The 20,403-nt window shown below is 47.1% G+C and overlaps 1 protein-coding gene across 5 annotated transcripts in view; it reads right to left on the bottom strand.

The window, feature by feature from the left end:
• The window catches only part of TTLL9 (tubulin tyrosine ligase like 9), a 74,814-nt gene that overhangs the window by 10,543 nt on the left and 43,868 nt on the right, over positions 1 to 20,403 (bottom strand). For 4 of the 5 annotated variants that reach the window (XM_065522955.2, XM_045362713.3, XM_015457896.4 and 1 more), the window contains 5 exons: positions 15,322 to 15,390; positions 12,687 to 12,777; positions 10,683 to 10,723; positions 9,773 to 9,860; positions 139 to 197 (listed from right to left, as the gene is read on the bottom strand). In XM_065522955.2, coding sequence (XP_065379027.1) covers positions 139 to 197; positions 9,773 to 9,860; positions 10,683 to 10,723; positions 12,687 to 12,777; positions 15,322 to 15,390 — 348 coding nt within the window. The remainder of the gene's footprint in view (positions 1 to 138; positions 198 to 9,772; positions 9,861 to 10,682; positions 10,724 to 12,686; positions 12,778 to 15,321; positions 15,391 to 20,403) is intronic. The other variant, XM_015457897.4, reaches the window with a different exon arrangement.

Genomic DNA, 20,403 nt, shown 5'->3' with positions numbered 1-20,403 from the left:
GTGGGATGGGCAGGCCTGCCTCACTGGTGAACACAGGCTCAGACAGGCCTATCCTGGGCTCCTTGCCACTCCACCCTCCCTACCCCGACCCGGCCCTAGAGGGCTGCCCCCGTGCAGAGCCACGCCTGGCTTCCTCACCTTCTTTGGGTGGTAGTCGGGAGATGTTTTTTGCACGGCGACGTTGGTGAGGTGAACATCTGGGAAAGGGTGGTAGTCAAGGGTCAGTGTGAACAAAAAGGGCGAGCCCTGCCCCCTGAAGTCCCCAGGACTGAACTGAGACCTTGCTTGGGAATTGATGGGGAAGACTACGAAATAGCTCCACGGTCGTGTGTGTGGGCTTTGGAGTCAGTTGGGCCTGGGTTCAAATCCTGCCTGCATCTTTCCTGGCTGTGGGCTCCTGAAAAGCCATTTCACTTCCCTGGGCCTATTTCCCCACCTTTTAATGGGGGTACTTAGTAGTATATTGACCTCACAGGATTTTTCAAAAGGTTAAATACTGTGCCTCTTCCAGTGCCTGGCATAGCTGATATTATACTACGGTTTTTCTTTTCTTTTTTTTTTTTTAATCTTTTTTTTTTTTTTTTAATCAAGAGGAGTGGTTCTAACAAGTAAAGGAACTAAATACAGAACAACCATCTCAGGACACACTAGGCTGTCTGTCACTAGAGGGGTCCAGGCTGGGCGGCCACTTTGTAGGAATATTGGCAAAGGGATCCAGCACTGGGATAGGGTCAGGGTGGCCTTGGAAGACCCAGCCCGGAGATTTGGCCTCTCAGTACCATCACCATCATCACCACCAGTGACATCAGCAGCACTTTGCAGCTTACAGAGCATCTCACTTGTTCCCCAAATTATTCCCGTCTCACAGATGAGACCTTGGAGGCTCAGAGAAGTTAAGTGACCACCATTCAGAATACTCCTTCCTTAACATCTTCCCCCCACAGCTAAGCAGGATGGCTTCCTCAAACCTCCTTGTATTTGTTTGTCTGTTTGTTTTGAGACATAGTCTGTTGCCCAGGCTGGAGTGCAGTGGTGCAATCTCAGCTCACTGCAACCTCCGCCTCCCGAGCTCAAGCGATTCTCCTGCCTCAGCCTCCCAAGTAGCTGGGATTACAGGCGCCCGCCACCATGCCAGGCTGATTTTTGTGTTTTTAGTAGAGATGGGGTTTCACCATATTGGCCAGGCCAATCTCAAACTCCCGACCTCAAGTGATCCGCCCGCCTCAGCCTCCAGAGTGCTGGGATTACAGGTGTGAGCTACCACACTCAGTACCAAACCTCATGAAATGGCCATAAGACCTGACTTTCTCCAGGACTTACTTGGGGCATTTCTCAGATGGGGAGGTAGAGGTTCTAGGTCTCTGACTCCAAGTCTAATTCCCCTAAACGTATGGTTCTTCCAGTTTGTGGTGTATTGAACAGAGTAGGGTGGTTTCAACCTCTCTGGAGAAGGTGAGTATCCTCCTTAGCATCTTTTTCCTAGACATCTTCTTTAGAGCTCTTCTTCAGAGCTCTTTTTTTTTTTTTTTTTTCTTTTGAGACGGAGTCTTGCTCTGTCACCCAGGCTGGAGTGCCGTGGCACCATCTCAACTCACTGCAACTGCTGCCTCCCGGGTTCAAGCGATTCTCCTGCCTAAGCCTCCCAAGTGGCTGGGAGTACAGGCGTGTGCCACAACGCCCAGCTAGTTTTTGTATTTTTAGTAGAGGCAGGGGTTTTACCATGTTGGCCAGGCTGGTCTGAAACTCCTGACCTCAGGTGATCTGCCTGCCTTGGCCTCCCAAAGTGCTGGGATTACAGGCATGAGTCACCACATCCAGCCCAAAAATTAATTTTAAATGGACCACAGACCTAAATATAAGAGGCAAAACTATGAAATTCATAGAGAAAAATAGAGGAATGAGTCATTGTGACCTTGAGTAGGCAGGTCCTCTTAGATAGGACACCAAAAGCACAGATGACAAAATAAAAAATAGATAAATTCAACTTTATCAACATTTAAAACTTCTGTGCTTCAATGGAAATTATGGAAAAAAATGAAAGAAAACTCACAGAATGAGAAAAAATATTTGCAAATAATATATCTAATAAGGGACTAGTATCCAGAATATATACAGGATTCTTATAACTCAACACTAAAAAGATAATCCAATTTAAGAATGGGCAAAGGATTTGAATAGATTTATAAGTGGTCACAAGCACATAAAAGGTACTCAGTATCATTAGTCATCAGGGAAATGCCAATCAAAACCACTGCACATCCACTAGAATGGCTATAATGAAAAGGACAGATAATAGCAAGTACTGGCCAGGCATGATGGCCACGCCTGTAATCCTAGCACTTTGGGAGGCCAAGGCAGGCAGATCGCTTGAGTCCAGGAGTTCAAGACCAGCCTAGGCAACATGATGAAACCCTGTATGTACACAAAATACAAAAATTAGCCAGGCATGGAAGCGAGCATCTATAGTCCCAGCTACTTGAGGGGCTCAGGCGGGAGGATCACTTGAGCCTGGGAAGTCGAGGCTGCAGTGAGGCAAGATCACACCACTGCACTCCAGCCTGGGCAACAGAGCAAGAATTTGTCTCAAAAAATACAAAATAACAAGTGTTGACGAGGATATAAAGAAATTGGAACCCTTAAACAATACTAGGGGACATGTACAATCATGCAGCACCTTGGAAAACAGTTTACAGGTTCCTCAAAAGTTAAACATGGAATTATTATGTGCGGCAATTCCACTCCTAGATACATACTCAAGAGAAACGAAATAGGCTGGGTGAGGTAGCTCATGCCTGTAATCCCAGCACTTTGGGAGGCCGAGGTGAGCAGATCACTTGAGGTCAGGAGTTTGCGACCAGCCTGGCCAACATGGCGAAACCTCATCTCTACTAAAAATACAAAAATTAAGTCAGGCATGGTGGCGCACGCCTGTAGTCCCAGCTACTCAGGAGACTGAGGCACGAGAATCGCTTGAACCTGGGAGGCAGAGGTTGCAGTGAGCCAAGATGGCACCATTGCACTCCAGTCTGGGGGACCGAGACACTGTCTCGAAAAAGAAAAAGAAATGAAAACATATGTCCACACAAAAACTTGTACATGAAATTTTTATAGCAGCATTTTTCATAATAGCCAAAAAGCAGAAACAACTCCAGTGCCAACAATGGATAAAATGGTATACCCATTTTACTGAATGTGATATATCTATACAAGGAATATTTGGCAATAAAGAAATATGAAAGTCCAGGCGCGGTGGCCCACACCTGTAATCCCAGCACTTTGGGGGGCTGAGATGGGCGGATCACCGGAGGTCAGGAGTTCAAGACCAGCCTGGCCAACATGATGAAACCTCATCTCTACTAAAAATACAAAAAAAATTAGCCGGGCATGGTGGCCTGCGCCTGTAATCCCAGCAACTTGGGAGGCTGAGGCAGGAGAATCATTTGAACCCAGGAGGCACAGGTTGCAGTAAGCTGAGATGGCGCCACTGCACTCCAGCCTGGGCAACAAGAGCAAAACTTGGTCACAAACAAACAAAAACCAAAAAGAAATATGAAGTACTGATCCATGCTACAACATAGAAGAACCTTAGAAACAAGCCAAGTGAAAGAAGTCAGACACAAAAGACTGCATAGTGTATGATTCCATCTATATGAAATGTCCAACATAGGCAAATCCACAGAGACAGGAAGTGGCTGCAAAGGCCTGGGAAGGGAGTCTAGGGAGGAATAGGGGATGATGGCTAATGGGTATGGAATTTCTTTGGGGAGAGGATAAAAATATTCTAAAAAGCTGGGCATGGTGGCTCACACCTATAGTATCCTCTACTCAGGAGGGTGAAGTGGGAGGATCATTTGAGCCCATGAGTTCGAGACCAGCCTGAACAATATAGGGAGACCCTGATTTAAAAAAAAAATAAATTTTCTAAAACTGATTGTGGTAATGGTTGTGTGGATATGATAAGGCATTTCATTGCATGCTTTCACTGGGTAAATTGTATGATATGTGAATTATATCTCAATAAAGCTCAATATATATCTCAATATATGAAGATATTATGGCCAAATAAAGCTGCTATAAAAAATAGGAAAAGAGAAGGCCAGGTTCAGTGGCTCATGCCTGTAATCCCAGCACTTTGGAAGGGCAAGGCAGGAGGATCACTTGAGCCCAGGAGTTTGAGACCAGCCTGGGCAACATAGTGAGACCAGTCTCTACAAAAAATTTTAAAATTAGCTGCGCATGGTGGTACATGCCTGTGGGCCCAGCTACAAGGGAGGCTGAGGTAGGAGGATCGCTTCAGCCCAGGAGATGGAGGCTGCAGTGAACCATGATTGTACCACTGCACTCCAGCCTGGGCAACAGAGCAAGACTGTCTCGAAAAAAAGAAAAAAAAGGAAAAGAGGATGCTGGAGCAAAGTGAGTTACTTGCTGAAGAGGACGAATAGCTCTCTTCGGATGAAGGAAGCACGGCTCCCAGAACTTCACACTTCACACACTGCTCTTGCCTGCTGTGGAGGAGACAGTGGGCCTCCTTAGGAGCAGAGGAGGAGGAGAGGCTAAAAGAAAGGGGTGGGAGATGGGTCAGCAAACCTCAGAGCCTCCCGTCTCTAGAGAGGAACCTAAAACCAGGTCTCGATGGACCAACGGTCAAGTAGCAGAGTAAACATATAACCAAATCCACAGAGAAACAGAACTGATTCATGGTGAAATCTTTAGGAGAAAAAGACTTTTCTTAGTTTAGAAATGATGGTAAAAATCACAGAAGAAACCAGTGGACAAGTAAGCCGTCAAGCATGTGAAAATAAAAATGAACAGATGTCAAGACAAAAATTAAAGAATCAGTGACCACAGAAAAGATGTGTAGCAAATGCAATAGTCTAATGTTTCTGTCACATGAAAATCCCACATGAAGTAACAGTAAAAAGTATGACTGTTTATGTACTAAGTAAAGGATATGGACAAACATAAAAGAGAAAATACAGCTGGTAGGACCCCATCTGGGAAAAAGCTCAAAGTTCCTAGTAATAGAAGATACATAATTTCAAAGGCATGCAAATGGGGGAAAATGAAAATTGGAAGAAATGCTAATTTTAAGGCAAAACTCTGCTTCCTCATCAAGTCAGTGGGATGTACAAAATCTTTTCATTTTGAAAACTTCAAAACTCACAGAATATTTGCAAGAGTCATATAATGAATGCCCCTATCTGCTTCACCTAGATGTGCCCAATCATTTCAGAAATGGCTGTTTAAAACAATTGTCCCCAGGACTGGGGAGCTGGGATGAAATGGACCAGTCAATAGGAGGGTAAACATATTTTATTTTATTTATTTATTTATATTTATTTTTGAGACAGAGTCTTGCTCTATCACCCAGGCTGGAGTGCAGTGGCACAATCTTGGCTCACTGCAACCTCCACCTCCCTGGTTCAAGCGATTCTCCTGCCTCAGCCTCCCGTGGGGTGAGTAACAGGCGCTCACCACCACGCCTGGCTAGTTTTTATATTTTTAGTAGAGACAGGGTTTCACCATGTTGGCCAGGCTGGTCTCGAACTCCTGACCTCAAGTGATCTGCCCACCTCAACCTCCCAAAGTGCTAGGATTACAGGCGTGAGCCACCACACCCAGCGAGGGTAAAAACATAAAAGGACACTTCTGGGAAGCAATGTGGCCAGATGGGCTTGACTCAGTATTTACACCTCTATGACACCATCCAAAGGAAACATCTTAAATACCGTAAAAGATTTATGAAGAAATATGCTCCTTTGCAGCATTATGTGTCACTATAGCAAGAAACTGAATACTTCCCGAATGCCTGCAGCATGGGGGATTAGAAAACCAGGAAACCTACTCAGTGGAATATTTTTGTAACAGGAAAAAAAAAAAAAAAAGTCTACAAGGAAAATACTGCTGATAATGTTTAGTGCAAGAAAAGGTTATATTTATACAGTGGGATCATTTGTATATAAAAGGTGAATGACAACAAAATTCCCTACAAATAAGCCTAGAAGGAAAACAAGTAAGTAGTTTTTGCCAGAAAATGTGCCTAGAGAAGGTTTCTTTTCCTTTTGGTACTTTTCTGAATTTTCTGATTTGATTTTCATGAGCTATACCACTTTTATAAAAACTATATCCTTTAGATGTTTTATGATGTTATTATTAGAGTAAGGCCTATCCGTTGTAGAAACAATTCATAATAGTTATGTATAAAGTTGAAAATAAATGTTTCCTGACCTGATTCTAATACTCTGCAGTTTTCAGAGTTAATAAATTAGTGAGGCTGGGCACGATGGCTCACGCCTGTAATCCCAGCACCTTGGAAGATCAAGGTGGGAGGATTCAAACTGTTGAATCAAGGTCACACTCTTGAGCCTAGGAGTTTGAGACCAGCCTGGGCAACCTAGCGAGAACTCATTGCTACAAAAAACAAGTTAGCCAGACATAGTGGCGTGTGCCTGTGGTCCCAGCTACTCAGGAGGCTGAGATGGGAGGATCACTTGAGCCCAGGAGTTCAAGGCTGCAAAGAGTGGTGATCCCACCACTGTACTCGATCAGGGGCAATAGAGGAGGAAACTGTCAATCAATCAATCAATCAGTAAGATAGATTAGTGAATCATGAACATCCTTTCATACTTCTTCTTAAACAGAAACATTCTTCCTTAAAGGCAAAAATGAGGCCGGGCGCGGTGGCTCACGCCTGTAATCCTAGCACTTTGGGAGGTGGAGACGGGTGGATCACGAGGTCAGGAGATCGAGACCATCCTGGCTAACACGGTGAAACCCCGTCTCTACTAAAAAAAAATACAAAAAACTAACCGGGCGAGGTGGCAGGCGACTATGGTCCCAGCTACTCGGGAGGCTGAGGCAGGAGAATGGCGTAAACCCGAGAGGCAGAGCTTGCAGTGAGCTGAGATCTGGCCACTGCACTCCAGCCTGGGCGACAGAGCGAGACTCCGTCTCAAAAAAAAAAAAAAAAAAAAGGCAAAAATGGGAACGTGAATATACCAGTTCTCCATCTTACACTTTGTTTTTAACTTAGTCATCTGTTTTAGGTACCTTTCTATGTCCTGATATTTCGACCTATCTCATTGCTTTTAATAGATGCAAAGATCACATAGATGCTTTATCATTCATTTCACCATCCCTCAAGGGAGATTTAAGGGATCAAGGGTGATGACTGTACACTATTATATACAGTGTTTCAATGAATATTTTTGTATTTAGTATATGTATAGATATACTATATGTAAATATATATTTGAATAATTATATATAAACTATATATATTATATATAATAAAGTCAGGTTGAAAATGTTTATTATTTTGTGATCCAAGATTATTTTAAAATTTGGTATGTAATATCTGATGTGAATATGATAAAATATTAATCTGTTAAATCTGGATGGTAAATGCATGGGTTGTTACAGTCTTTCCTGCAGTTTTCTATTTATAGGAAATTATTTTCTATTAATATTTCAAGATTAAAAATTTTAAACAATATAAAAGAAGGGGTGGAAAATGTGTATTTACTCACTGTGAAAACAGCAAAGCCTCATTAACTAGTAACTAGCCTCGGGAGAGGGCTTGATTTGTTTAAAAAGTCCCCATGATGCCCAGAGCTGTGCAAACATTTTTAAGTGGGAGAGGAGGACCACTAACATTTACTGAGAGGTCACTCTGGGCCAGCCACTGTTTTAAGTGCTTTACATGTATTATTTAACTTTAGTAAAAAACAAAAAACAAACAAAAAAAACCTCGATGACTTGCGTATGATAAATGCTTGTTAGAATTACAAAATAAAATGAATGTACTGGAAGTGCTGACGTTGGCAAAATAGAAAAAAACAAATTGCAAAAAATACTCAGAAAGGTCTAATCCCAGTCTCACATGCAGGCAATGCACATGCATCACCTTGGACACGCACTCAACTGAATGGGAAAATTAACGCAGAGAGATGCACATGGACTAAAAGCATTGGCTTGGTTGCCCACACCCGAAGCTGGGTAGCGTCACCCCTTTCCATCTTTCCAACGTGCAGGTCATCTGGTCCTGCCCACTTGCCTCCTAAATATTGCTGGATTCTCTACCTCTTTTCTTCTGAGGCTCAGGCCTAAAGATCTTCTTTTGATGTGTTTATTATGACCAGATAATACATTCACATTGCTCAAAAGTTAAAACGCACACAATGTATGTAAGGAAACATCTCCTTTCTACCTCTGTCTCCACTCACATTTCTCTTCCCAAACGCTACATCTATTTCCAGCTTCTTTTTTTTTGAGACAGTCTTGCTCTTGTCACCCAGGCTGGAGCGCAATGGTGTGATCTCGGCTCACTGCAAACTCTGCCTCCCAGGTTCAAGGGATTCTCATGCCTCAGCCTCCCTAGTAGCTGGAATTACAGGCAGGTGCCACAATGCCAACTAATTTTGTATTTTTAGTGGAAATGGGGTTTCACCATGTTGGCCAGGTTGGTCTCCAACTCCTGGCCTCAGGTGATCCACCTGCCTTGGCCTCCCAAAGTGCTGGCATTACAGGTGTGAGCCACTGCACCCAGCTTCTTGTCTGTTCTTCCAGAGATGTCTATGTACAGATAAGCAAACATATATATATAGAGAGAGAGAGAGAGAATTTTTTTTTGAGACAGGGTCTATGCTCTGTCACCCTGACTGGCACACAGGGGCAAAATCACAGCTCACTGCAGCCTTGAACTCCTGGGCTCAAGTGATCCTCCCACCTCAGCCTCCTGAGTAGCTGGGAGTACAGACATGTGACACCACATCTGGCTAATTTATTTTTATTTTTATTTTTTTCATAGAGACAGGATCCCACTATGTTGCCCAGGCTGGTCTTGAACTCCTGGCTTCAAGTGATCCTTCTGCCTCAGCCTCCAAAGTGCTGGAATTACAGGTGTGAGCCACCACATCTGGCCAGATATAATTTTTAACATGAACGAGAACATACTTTCACACTGTTCTAGACATACTTTGTTTTTTCCCAATTAACAATATATCTTGGAAATCGTTTCATATCAGGACATAAAGCACTTTCCCCATTCCTTTTTAACAGCTTCATAGTATTCCACTGTATAAAGGAGCCATTCATTTCATTGTTCCCTATTTTTTTCTCTCACAGACAAGGCTGTGCAGTGAATAACCTTGAAGCCTGTCTTGTCTCATACTGCAGATGTACTTGTAAGACGATAAAATCCCAGAAGGGGAATTGCTGGGTCACAGGGTAGGTGCATTTGTCTTTTAACAGATCTTTGCCAGATTATCTTCAAAGGAGTCATACCAATCAATTTACAAACCCGCCAGCAACATATGTATTCTCCCAGCCTCGCCAGGACAGCGTGTTATCAAACTTTTGGTCTTTGCCAATCGGATGGGTGAAAATAGCATTGTGCTTGAATGAATGAGTGAGCCAATGACTAGGCACCGAAGAAACAGGCGTATACAGTGTTCTCCAAAGGGCTAAAACTGTCCGACCCTAGGAATATAAGTAAATGTGAATGTTAGGCATAGCACCAAAACTATCATTAGGCAGAGCGGTTTGTGGTGAGCTGCGCTAAGCAGAGTTGGCCTCTCCCACGGAATCACCCCCACAAGACTGGAAGCTCCCGGAGGGAAGGGACCAGACCTGTCTCATACATTGTCTCCTGTGCCCAGACCACAGCAGGCACTCAGCAAACATCTGTGGGACAAAGGAGTTCACTTGCGACCGGCCAGAGTGTGGGAAGGGGTAGGTGTGTTGGGGGTGGTTCGGCAGGATCCCAGGATACACTGGTCATCAATGCTGTTCAGCGTGAAGCGGGTGTTGGAGAATCGGGCAAAGCCATCCCGGTAGAGCCAGGCCCGCAGCGGGATGTACTAAGGCAGAGGTGGAAACAGAGAGAGAGAAGGGAAAGGGAATATATTCAGGCACTCTCAGACCGCCTAGCTCTTGCACCTACCGTTTCCTCCACCGGGAGTGCCCTTCTGTCTTTCCCAAATCATCCTTCAGGCACCTGCTTTTACACCAGCCTTCTTTGATTCTGTCCCCTCCTTTCCCCCAGGGGGAGGGGGATACAGAAGGAAACAAAATGAAGGTGAGGTCCAGGAGGACAGGGGTGGGGCCTGCCTCAGATACCTCCATATCCTGTGCCCAGCAAAAAGATCCGAACGTTGGCTGGATGAAGGAATGAATGAATGGGTGGAGGGAACATAGCCGCTCCCTGGTTAAGAGAGTAGGCTCTGAGGCCAGGCTGCCTGGATTTGAATCCCAGCTCTGCTGCTCACCAACTGTGTGACTTTGGGCAAGGTACACAACCTCTGTATCTGTTCCCTCATTGTAAAGGGAGGATAATAATAGAACCTGCCTCTCTGCGTTGTTAGGAGGCCTGAATGAGATAAAACCTGCTAAGTGCCAGGGCCTGGTACTTAATAGGTGCTCTATAAATGTCTGCTGTGGATGACCGAATGAATAAAGAAGGGCAGATAGAGGGCAAATCTAAATTTTTGGGCATCTAAGATGGTAAACCTCAGATAAGTCTTCCTGCCCCCACCCTATCCCTAGATGTCCCTTGGGGCTCTCCCAGGCAGAGAAGACCAGACAAGTTCATACAAGGTACCCCCAGGCCTCTTCCCCCCATCTCCCTAGTCCAGCCACCCTTTAACCCCTGCTGGAAGAGGGACCCCACCTTTGTTACTCACCGACATCACCAGCACATAGACACGCAGGTCAAACTTGCGGCCTGTCAGGCAAAGAAAGAATTTGTGCACAAATATTGATCGTCAGACATTGTGCTAGGTTTTGGGAAAATAGCAGTGGACAGACAGGAAACCCCGTCTTCACGAAGCTCCCACTGAAACGACACAAGGGACCAGGTGCAGTGCCTCATGCCTGTGATCCCAACACTTTGGGAGGTGGAGGCAGGAGGATCGCTTGAGGCCAGGAATCCAAGACCAACCTGAGCAACATAGTGAGACTGTGTCTACAAAAAATTAGCCTCACGTGGTGGTGCACACCTGTAGTCTCGGCTGCTCTGGAGATTGAGGCAGGAGGATCGCTTGAGCCCAGGAGATGGAGGCTGCCTGAGCTCTGATCATGACAATGCACTCCAGCCTGGGTGACAGAGCGAGACATGGTCTCAAAAAAACACAACAAAAAAACTGCACAAGGTATAAAGAGAGAATAACGGGAGGCGGGGGAGGGGTGCGTGGGGGTCAACTTGGGGGAAAGGCTTGAAACTCAGTGGTCAAAGACCCCCATGGGGAGTGGTGACCTTCATGGAGTGAAGGTGCCTGCCTAGCCCAGAGTGGTGCAGGACCTTGGGCAGGAGGAACTGCGAGAACAGAGGCCTGGAGGGGGAAAGAGCTCGGGCCAAGGGCAGAGTGGAAGGAGATGAGGTCGGCTAGGCTGGCAGAGGTCAGGGCCCATGCAGTTTTGGGGTTTTGTCTCACAAACCATGGGAAGCCACGGAAGGGTGTCTCCTCCCTCTGGCTGCCACGCTGAGGTGGAGAGAAGTGGGCAGAACAGCAGCAGGTGCCAGTGAGGGAGCAGGTGTGGTGGTCCAGGAGGGAGAGGATGGTGGCCGGGCCCAGGGTGGAGGTGAGAGGAGCGGCCAGGCAGATTCAAGAGCTTGTAGGAGCTTGGTGAGAACCAGATGTGGCAGGGGAAGAGGGACACACCCAGAATGGCTCCTGGCTTCTAGCTGTGTCCCCGACACAGAAGCTGAGGAGTGGTGGGGGGATGGGAGGGCAGAATTTGGGATGTGTTGGGTTTGAGTGGCTGGCAGATGCCCAAGAGGGATGTCACAGGCTGCTGGACATCAGGATCTGGGGTTCAGGGGCAAGATCTCGGCTGGGGACAGAAAACTGGGAGTCACTGGCCTTTGGGTGGTGTTTAAGTCACAGACAGGATGGGGTCACTATGGGGGAGAGAGGAGAAGAGGCCTAGGGACTTCCCCCTGGGGAAGGTAATTGCCAGAGGACGTGGGAGGAGGCAACTGGCATTAACACTATTGCAATGACGTCCCGCATGCCTGATGTGCCTGTAGTTCCCAGAGCCCCAGTGAGAAAAGCAGATGTTGGCCTGCCTGGGGAAACCCACCAAGGTTGCGGGCAGGAGGCTGGGTTCCACCTCAGGGCCTTCTGCCTTTGCAATTCCTCCTCCCTGCATTCCCCTCCCTCCAAATCTACCCACAGTGACTCATAGTTGTCACTCAGGTCTCAGCTCACGTGTCCACCCCCTGGCCCCCATGTCACTCTCTGTCCCATTGCTCTGCTTGACTGACTTCCTAACACCCAGCACTGCATGGGACCGTCCCGTGGTTTGTTTTCTGGTTTATTGCAGCCTGCTCATCAGGGGTGTAAGCTCCAGGAGAGCAGGGTTGGGGGGTAGCCAGTTTTCAGGGCAGTGCTGGCACCAAGTAGGTACTTTATAATATTTGTTGGATAAATGCATGAATGAATAAGTTAGTTTTTAAAGGAGGAGAATTTTCCTGAACCAAGAAGGGAGTGGAATGGACATGCTGGGGAGAGGGAACCGTACAGGCAATGGCTAGGAGGTGGGAGACTGCAGAACCCATCTCTTTCCATGCAACCCTTCATGCCTGGTGTCAGGCTGGGCCCTTGGCAGGCTGCTGGTCAAAGCTTGTTGACTGACTGACTGATGACCATGCAATGGAAGAGCAGGAGCAGAGACAGCCATCTCACCTCCTATCAGGTAGGGATTTTCAATGTAACGCTGAGCCACATAGTTCTCCACAGGAATATCATCTTTCTGGTCATCAGAGCTTCTTGTGTCCTAGTTGTAATAATAATTGAACATTTATTTATGGAACATTTCCTATGTATTAGGCATTGTGTTAGATACTACTTGGGGTAGCTCATTGGATCTTTAAATCAACCCTATTAGTACTTACTATCAGGTAAGTACTAATGTTATTTCCATTTCACAGATTAGAAGCACAGAGAGGGAGAGTAACTTGTCCGAGTTCACACAGCCAGTTAGTGGTGTTGCTGGGATGTAAACCCACACAGTCTGGGCCCAGAGCCTGAGTGTTTAACCTCTAGACTTGTGCTGCCCAGTAGGGCAGTCACTGGCCACAAGAGGCTATTTACATTTACCTTGATGAAAAGTAAATGAAATTACATGCTACAGCATGGATGAAACTCGAAGACATAAGGCTAAGTGAAATAAGCCAGACACAAAAGGACAAATATTGTCTGGTGTCACTTAGATGAGGTGCCTGGAGCAGTCGAGTTCATGGAGATAGAAGGTAGATGGGGGCTGCTAGGGGCTGGGGAAAGAAGGGGATGGGGAGCTTGTGTTTAACAGTTTCAGAGTTTCAGTTTGGGAAGATGAAACATTCTGGAGATGGACGGTGGTGGTGGTTGCACAACAATGTGAATGCACTTAATGTATGTAACAAAGCCACACACTTAAAAGAGGTTACAATGGTAAATTTCATGCTACATATTTTACCACAATTTTTTTTTTTTTTTTTGAGAATGAGTCTTGCTCTGTTGTCCAGGCTGGAGTGCAGTGACATGATCTCGGCTCACTGCAACCCCTACCTCCCGGGTTCAAGCAACTCTTGTGCCTCAGCCTCTGAAGTAGCTGGGATTACAGGTGAGAGCCACCATGGCTAAGTTTTGCACTTTTAGTGGAGATGGGGTTTCACCATGTTGGCCAGGCTGGTCTCGAACTCCTGACCTCAAGTGATCCGCCCACCTCAGCCTCCCAAAGTGCTGGGATTACAGGTGTGAGCCACCACGCCCAGCCCACAATTTTTACAAAGGATATGAAATTAAAAATCCAGTCCTCAGTCACACCAGCCACATGGTAAGCGCTCAACATCCTGCATGTAGCTAGTGGTCACCGCATTGGAGAGCACAGATATCCACCATTTCCATCCCTCTAGAAAGTTCTGTTGGACAGTGCTGCTTATACCACCCATGGGCCCCCGAGGACATTGCTCCTTCTTCTCTACCTGCCAGCCCAGCTCTGGAAGACAGCAATGCTCTCATGCATCTGCACAGCACCTCACAGGCTGCAAACGCCTTTCCCACCTATTGTCCCCTTCACTCAGACAAGGGTCACACACTTGATGGGGTGACACAACAGCCCCAACAATGGCAGGCAGCACTGGCTCTCAGGGTAGACCTGCTCCACCCCCCATTGTTCCCCATTTAGCTGTATCACGACAGAAGCAGCCAGGTTTTGCCTTCCTGAGACCTGGGCCCAGCCACTCACGTGGCTGCCAGAGGGACTGACAGTGCTCCAGCAGGCTGGGCCTCCAGGCTGCTGAGCTTCTTCCCTGCAGTGCCCTGACAGTTTCATGGGAGGAGTCAAGACACTGAGCACTGCTGTTCACCTCCTGGTACAGCAGGGGCCGGTCCTATAGGATTTCAGCCATCCTGCTCCTCCCACCCACCCTGCACCATCGTCACCACTCGGGTTCAGAGGGTTCAGAGGGCTTCGGTCATTTTCCCAAGACCACACATCTGCTGAGTGGGAGAGGCAGGATTTGAATCAGGATTTCTACTGCACCGTGTCTTGGGACAGGAAGGGATTGGGGTTGGGAGGGAGCTGCCCCCGAGGCTCAGTCTAGGCCCTGAGGAAGAGTCAGCCAAACTCTCCCCAGCCACGTGAGCAGGAGGCCCAGATAAAAAATGTGCATCGAGGCCGGGCGCGGTGGCTCAAGCCTGTAATCCCAGCACTTTGGGAGGCCGAGACGGGCGGATCACGAGGTCAGGAGATCGAGACCATCCTGGCTAACACGGTGAACCCCATCTCTACTAAAAAATACAAAAAACTAGCTGGGCGAGGTGGCGGGTGCCTGTAGTCCCAGCTACTCGGGAGGCTGAGGCAGGAGAATGGCATGAACCTAGGAGGCAGAGCTTGCAGTGAACTGAGATCCGGCCACTGCACTCCAGCCTGGGCGACAGAACGAGACTCCGTCTCAAAAAAAAAAAAAAAAAATGTGCATTGAGCGCTGAGTGCCAGGCACTGTGCTGGGTGTGTGGGTATGTGTGAGAATGTGTGTGTGTGTGTGTGTGTTTATTAGCTCACTGCATCCTCAGCAGGTACAATCACCATCCACATTTACTGGGGCACTGATAGGTGAAGTAACTTGCCCAAGGGCACACAGCTATTGAGTGATTGAGTGGCAAGGTCAGGATTTGAACCTGAACAATCTGGCTCTGGAGACCCTGCTCCAATGGGCAGACCTGTGGGCAGAGTTTCTCTGCCAGCCCTCTGAGCTTTGACAGCAGGAAGGAGGGGCCCCTCCTGCTGGCAAGGTCAGAGGAGGGTTCAGGGAGGAAGGGGAAGAGGCAGGCTCACCTTCCTCCAGTCCATGATGTCCTTCAGCCTGCGGAAGAGGAAGATGCCTTTCCCCTGTGACCGGGCTACCTGGGGTGGGGTGGGCGCAGAAAGCCAGCTCTTAGCTCTGCATGGTTCTTCGTTGGCCCCCATGGCTGGAGGCTCTCCCCAGCATATCTGTCTCTTTTTCCTTATGAGCCCCCAACTCTCCCCAGAGGAAGGCTAACTGAAGGGGCTGGAACAGAGAAGGTGCTAACCCTGGCAGAGGGAGAGAGGGAAGCGAGGGAAAGAGGCAGACTGACTTAGCTCACAAAGACATACATTTGCATGAATAATGCAAAAGAACAGACAATTAAAAAGCCATTTCTAACAGTCCTGGGAACATATTATCCAATTCTTTTTTTGGAAATCAATTTGCCTTCCTAATTAGGGTTTGCTTCGGCTAATACTGAAATCAGCCTGCCTTTACTGAAACCCAGCATGGATAATTCATAGCTTCACAGAGTCTAGGGGCTGACAGAATCTTTGATCTCTTATGGAGTGGTCCTCAACAAAGGCATTACTCCCCTTCTACCACTGTAGAAGGACAACAGTCCTCCTGCCTGACTTTGCACACCCACAGTGCCTAGGAGCTCACTACCTCCCCCAACCCACGCCAAACACAGCCCATTTTGTTACAGGATAGCTTTGTTAAGTAGTCATCCAAAAGGTATATATGAAGTGCATACTGTATGTTGAGCTTTATGCAATAACCCAGACCTCATAGAACGTTCACAGCCTAACCTGTGTTGAGCTAAAACTGGCCAGTCTGGCTTTGGCTTCTAGGACCTCCTAGAACAAAGCTGATTCCTGGGTCCAGAAGAGTCCTTTAGGTATTTGCAGCAACTGAGCAGGTCCCCCAAGCCATCTTACCTCCAGCATAACTGCAAACTCTCATTTCCTTCTGTTCTCCTCTGAACATGGCCCACCTGACCCACCTGAGGCTCTCTGTACAAGGTAGGGGCAGGCAGGGTTGTCAAGTGTGGTTGTACAGGTTGTTAACTGCACAAAGGGCCCCTGCTCTGCCTGCCATGCTGTGCATCCTGGTTCAGGGTTGTGTATGCCCAGAAGACTGGGTGCCAAAAACTCTATGGAGTACTGGTGGTGGCTCAGGGGCAGCCAAATGTGCATAGCAATTTTAGAAAGCAACTAATCAGTGTGCACCAGGAGCTTCCAACAGTTCACAGCCTTGCAAAAGACTTGAACAGGCATTTTATGAAAGAAGATTGCCAGTGTAAACATACAATAGGTTGGGCCCAGTGACTCACATCTGTAATCCCAGCACTTTGGAAGGCCGAAGTAGGAGGATTATTTAAGCTCAGGAGTTTGAGACAAGCCTAGGCAACGTAGTAAGACCTGGAGACCTCATGGCTACTAAAAATAATTTTAAAAATTAGCTGGGTGTGGCCGGGCACGGTGGCTCAAGCCTGTAATCCCAGCACTTTGGGAGGCCGAGACGGGTGGATCACGAGGTCAGGAGATCGAGACCATCCTGGCTAACACGGTGAAACCCCGTCTCTACTAAAAAATACAAAAAACCAGCCGGGCGAGGTGGCGGGCACCTGTAGTCCCAGCTACTCGGGAGGCTGAGGCAGGAGAATGGCGTAAACCTGGGAGGCGGAGCTTGCAGCGAGCTGAGATCTGGCCGCTGCACTCCAGCCTGGGCGACAGAGCGAGACTCCGTCTCAAAAAACAAAAAAACAAAAAAATTAGCTGGGTGTGACAGTGTACCCCTGTAGTACCAGCTACTTGGGAGGTGGAGGTGGAAGGATGACTTGAGCCCAGGAGAGCAGGGCTGCAGTGGTCAGGGATTGCACCACTGCACAGCCTGGGCAACAGTATGAGACTCTGTCTTTATAAAAAAAAAAAAAAAAAAAAAGAAAAGAAAAGAAAACAAAAGAACAGGCACTCAACTTCATCAGAGAGTTCACCAACAGAGAAGTGCTAATTGACAAAACAAGAGCACCGTCATCTTGGACAAACACCACCACTTTAAGTTCCAGCTCCCTTTCTAGCCTCATGCATTCCAAGGAAATCACTTCTCTTCTAACTATGAACAGCCAGAAAGAGCAGACAGTAAAACACTGATAAGACAGCTCAGGCACAGAGGGAGGCGGGGGGAAAGTCTCTTGGGCAACTGCCAAACTTCACCCTCATACAATGGACTCCAGTAAAACAGTGGGTCTTAATAAGCACATTCCTTTCCCTTCAGGTGCACTAAGATAGGAAAGCTAAAAGCAGACTTGGGGGATATGCCTGCAGCTGCAGAAAGATGTATGGGAACAGACACACAACTCTCCCTCCCAGATAAGCACAACAAAGAGACACAGAAGCAGTCCAAGCCTCTAATAAATTCTCCCACCCTGAATCCTTAAAAACTCTTAGTCTGGCTGGGGCACGGTGGTTCATGCCTGTAATTCCAGCACTTTGGGAGGCTGAGGTGGGTGGATCACAAGGTCAGGAGATCGAGACCATCCTGGCTAACACAGCAAAACCCCGTCTCTACTAAAAATACAAAAAATTAGCTGGGCATGGTGGCGAGTGTCTGTAGTCCCAGCTACTCAGGAGGCTGAGGCAGGAGAACGGTGTGAACCCAGAAGGCAGACCTTGCAGTGAGCCGAGATCACGCCACTGCACTCCAGCCTGGGCTACAGAGCGAGACTCCACCTTTAAAACAAAACAAAACAAAACAAAAAACTCTTAAGTCTGTAAGAAAGTGTGGCTCTGACCTAACTCAGCCAGAAGGCTCCTCTCAGGTTTGTTTTCTCTAAAATAAACCTGTCTTGACTGGCGAGCCACCTTTCGAGTTTCTCTCCTCTTTCTTTAATTCTTACACTAATGAAAATCACAATATGATACTACTACATACTACCTGAGAATGGTTAAATTAAAGACAGACAATACCAAGTATTGGTGAGGATGTGGAGAAACTGGAACTTGCACACACTGCTGGTATGAGAGTATGTTGTTTGGAAACTGGTAGCATCCGCTAAAGCTGAACATAGGCATCCTCTATCCTAGGTCCCAGAAATTCCTCTCCTAGGGACCTACATGACAGAAATGTCTGGACATGTCACCATGGACATGGCCCCAGACACCCATAGCAGCACTATCATAATAGCTCCACCCGGAGACTACCCAATGGATGAATATTTAATCAATGGAATAGTATACAAAGATGACAGTAATGTACAATTACCCACAACAGCAGAATGAACTGCAAAACATGTCAAGGGAGAGAAACCAGACACAAGGTACTCACCCTATAAGATTCCAATTAATTGAAGTCCAAAAGCAGACAAAGCAAACCTATGCTGTTTAGTGCCTTGAGGGGCTGTGAGTGAGTGGAAGGGGGTCTAAGAGGGTGGCTGAGGGGTAGGGAATGCTCTGTTTATGACCTGGGTGCTGGTTATTTGAGTGGATTCACTTTGTGAAAATTCATACTGTGCACCTATAATTTGACTACTCTTCTATGGTTTATTAAACTTCAATTAAAAGGTATCTTTTCAGGTTCATACTCTTTGATCTAGGAACCCCTATCTCCAACCCTATTGGCTGCCTTTCCTATGGCCACTTTCCTTCTTCTTCTTCCTTGCTAGCAAAGCCCACCTCTCATGAGGGAGGCTGGAAAGGCCAGATGTAGGTTTTCCCAGCTTCCCTTGCAGTTGGTGGAAACCTCATGACCAGTTTTAGCCAATCAGACCTAAGGAGACATTTGTTCAGAGATTCCAGGAAAGATGTTTCTCCTTTCTAAAAATATTAGGGAAGGAGCTGGGGAGAAAGGGGGTCGGGAAGAAAAGTCCTGGCCTCCTTCCTTCTTTCTTTGAATGCTACTGTCTGCAGAGATGATGCCTGTGACTGCAGCAGCCATGTCACACCTATGAGGTGACAAGTCTGATGACAAAAAGCCAGCACACAGGCTGCAGAGTGGATGGAGAGAAGGAGCCTGGGCCTCTAGTGGCATCATGGAGCACATCCCCAAACCTGGATCTGCCTACCCTCAGCCTTCTAGTTCTGTGAGATAACAAAATGCCTTTATTGTTCAGGCCATTGTTACTAACTTGACACGACTGTTCCAGGAGGTGCCTTCCTAAGGGACTAACCCTAAAGAATGGAAGATGAAGCGCCTGCATGGTGTTACATTGGGGTTGGTGAGATGGAAATCACCTAATACTGATTAGGAAATCACCTAATACATCCAGCAGATGGCAGTTTCCAAAAACAACCACGACAATATTTCTAGTCCCATATGTTCTCCAGAACCCTGTCAAGAGGTAAAGTCAATGTCCCCTCCCTTGAATCTGGACGTGTCTCTACTAATTGCCTATGGCAGAAGTGATGTGTGCATTCCAATGCCAGATCATAAAAGGCAATATAGCTTCCACCTGGCTCTCTCTTTCAGGATGGTCGCCCTCAGAACCCAGCAGCCATCCCGTGAGGAAGCCCAGCTCACAGGGAGAGGCCCACCTGGAAGGCAACTGCGTCTTCCAGCCCTCAACCCTGGCTGAATTCCCAGCCAACAGCCGGCACCTACTTGTTAGCCCAGCCAGTGAGCAGGCTAGGAAGGGGATCTTCCAGCCCTCAGTGGATGCTGGGGCATAGATGAGCCTTCCCTGTCAAGCGTTGCCCAAGCTGGGGGCTCATGAACTAAATAAGACATTACTGTTGTTTCAAGTCACTACGTCTGGGAGTGGTTTGCTTCTCTGAAATAGATAATCAGAATACGAACTTTAGTAAAATGGTTCACAACAATGGCAATGCCAGCAGCTAATACTTACCAGGTGTTTACTCTGTGCCAGGCACTGTGATTTACACACGTTACCTCATTAAAGCTTGAAAAAAACACACAGCTTTGACATAAACATTAATGTTATCCCCATTTTGCAGCCGAGAGAACCAGTGAACAGAGAGGCCAAACACATTGCCCAAGGTCACCCAGCCAACGGGTGACAAATCCGAGATAGTTAAATCTGTGCTACACAAACCTGGGGCTCATATACCTCTTGCAAAGTGCCGGGGATACACAAAATCACATGATAAACATTGCTACTTCTGGGGACATCT

Source organism: Macaca fascicularis, chromosome 10, assembly GCF_037993035.2.
Source record: "Macaca fascicularis isolate 582-1 chromosome 10, T2T-MFA8v1.1".
In the NCBI taxonomy this organism is placed as follows: domain Eukaryota; kingdom Metazoa; phylum Chordata; class Mammalia; order Primates; family Cercopithecidae; genus Macaca; species Macaca fascicularis.
Note: the sequence above shows the minus strand (reverse complement) of the source record. Positions and strands in the feature narration are given on the sequence as shown.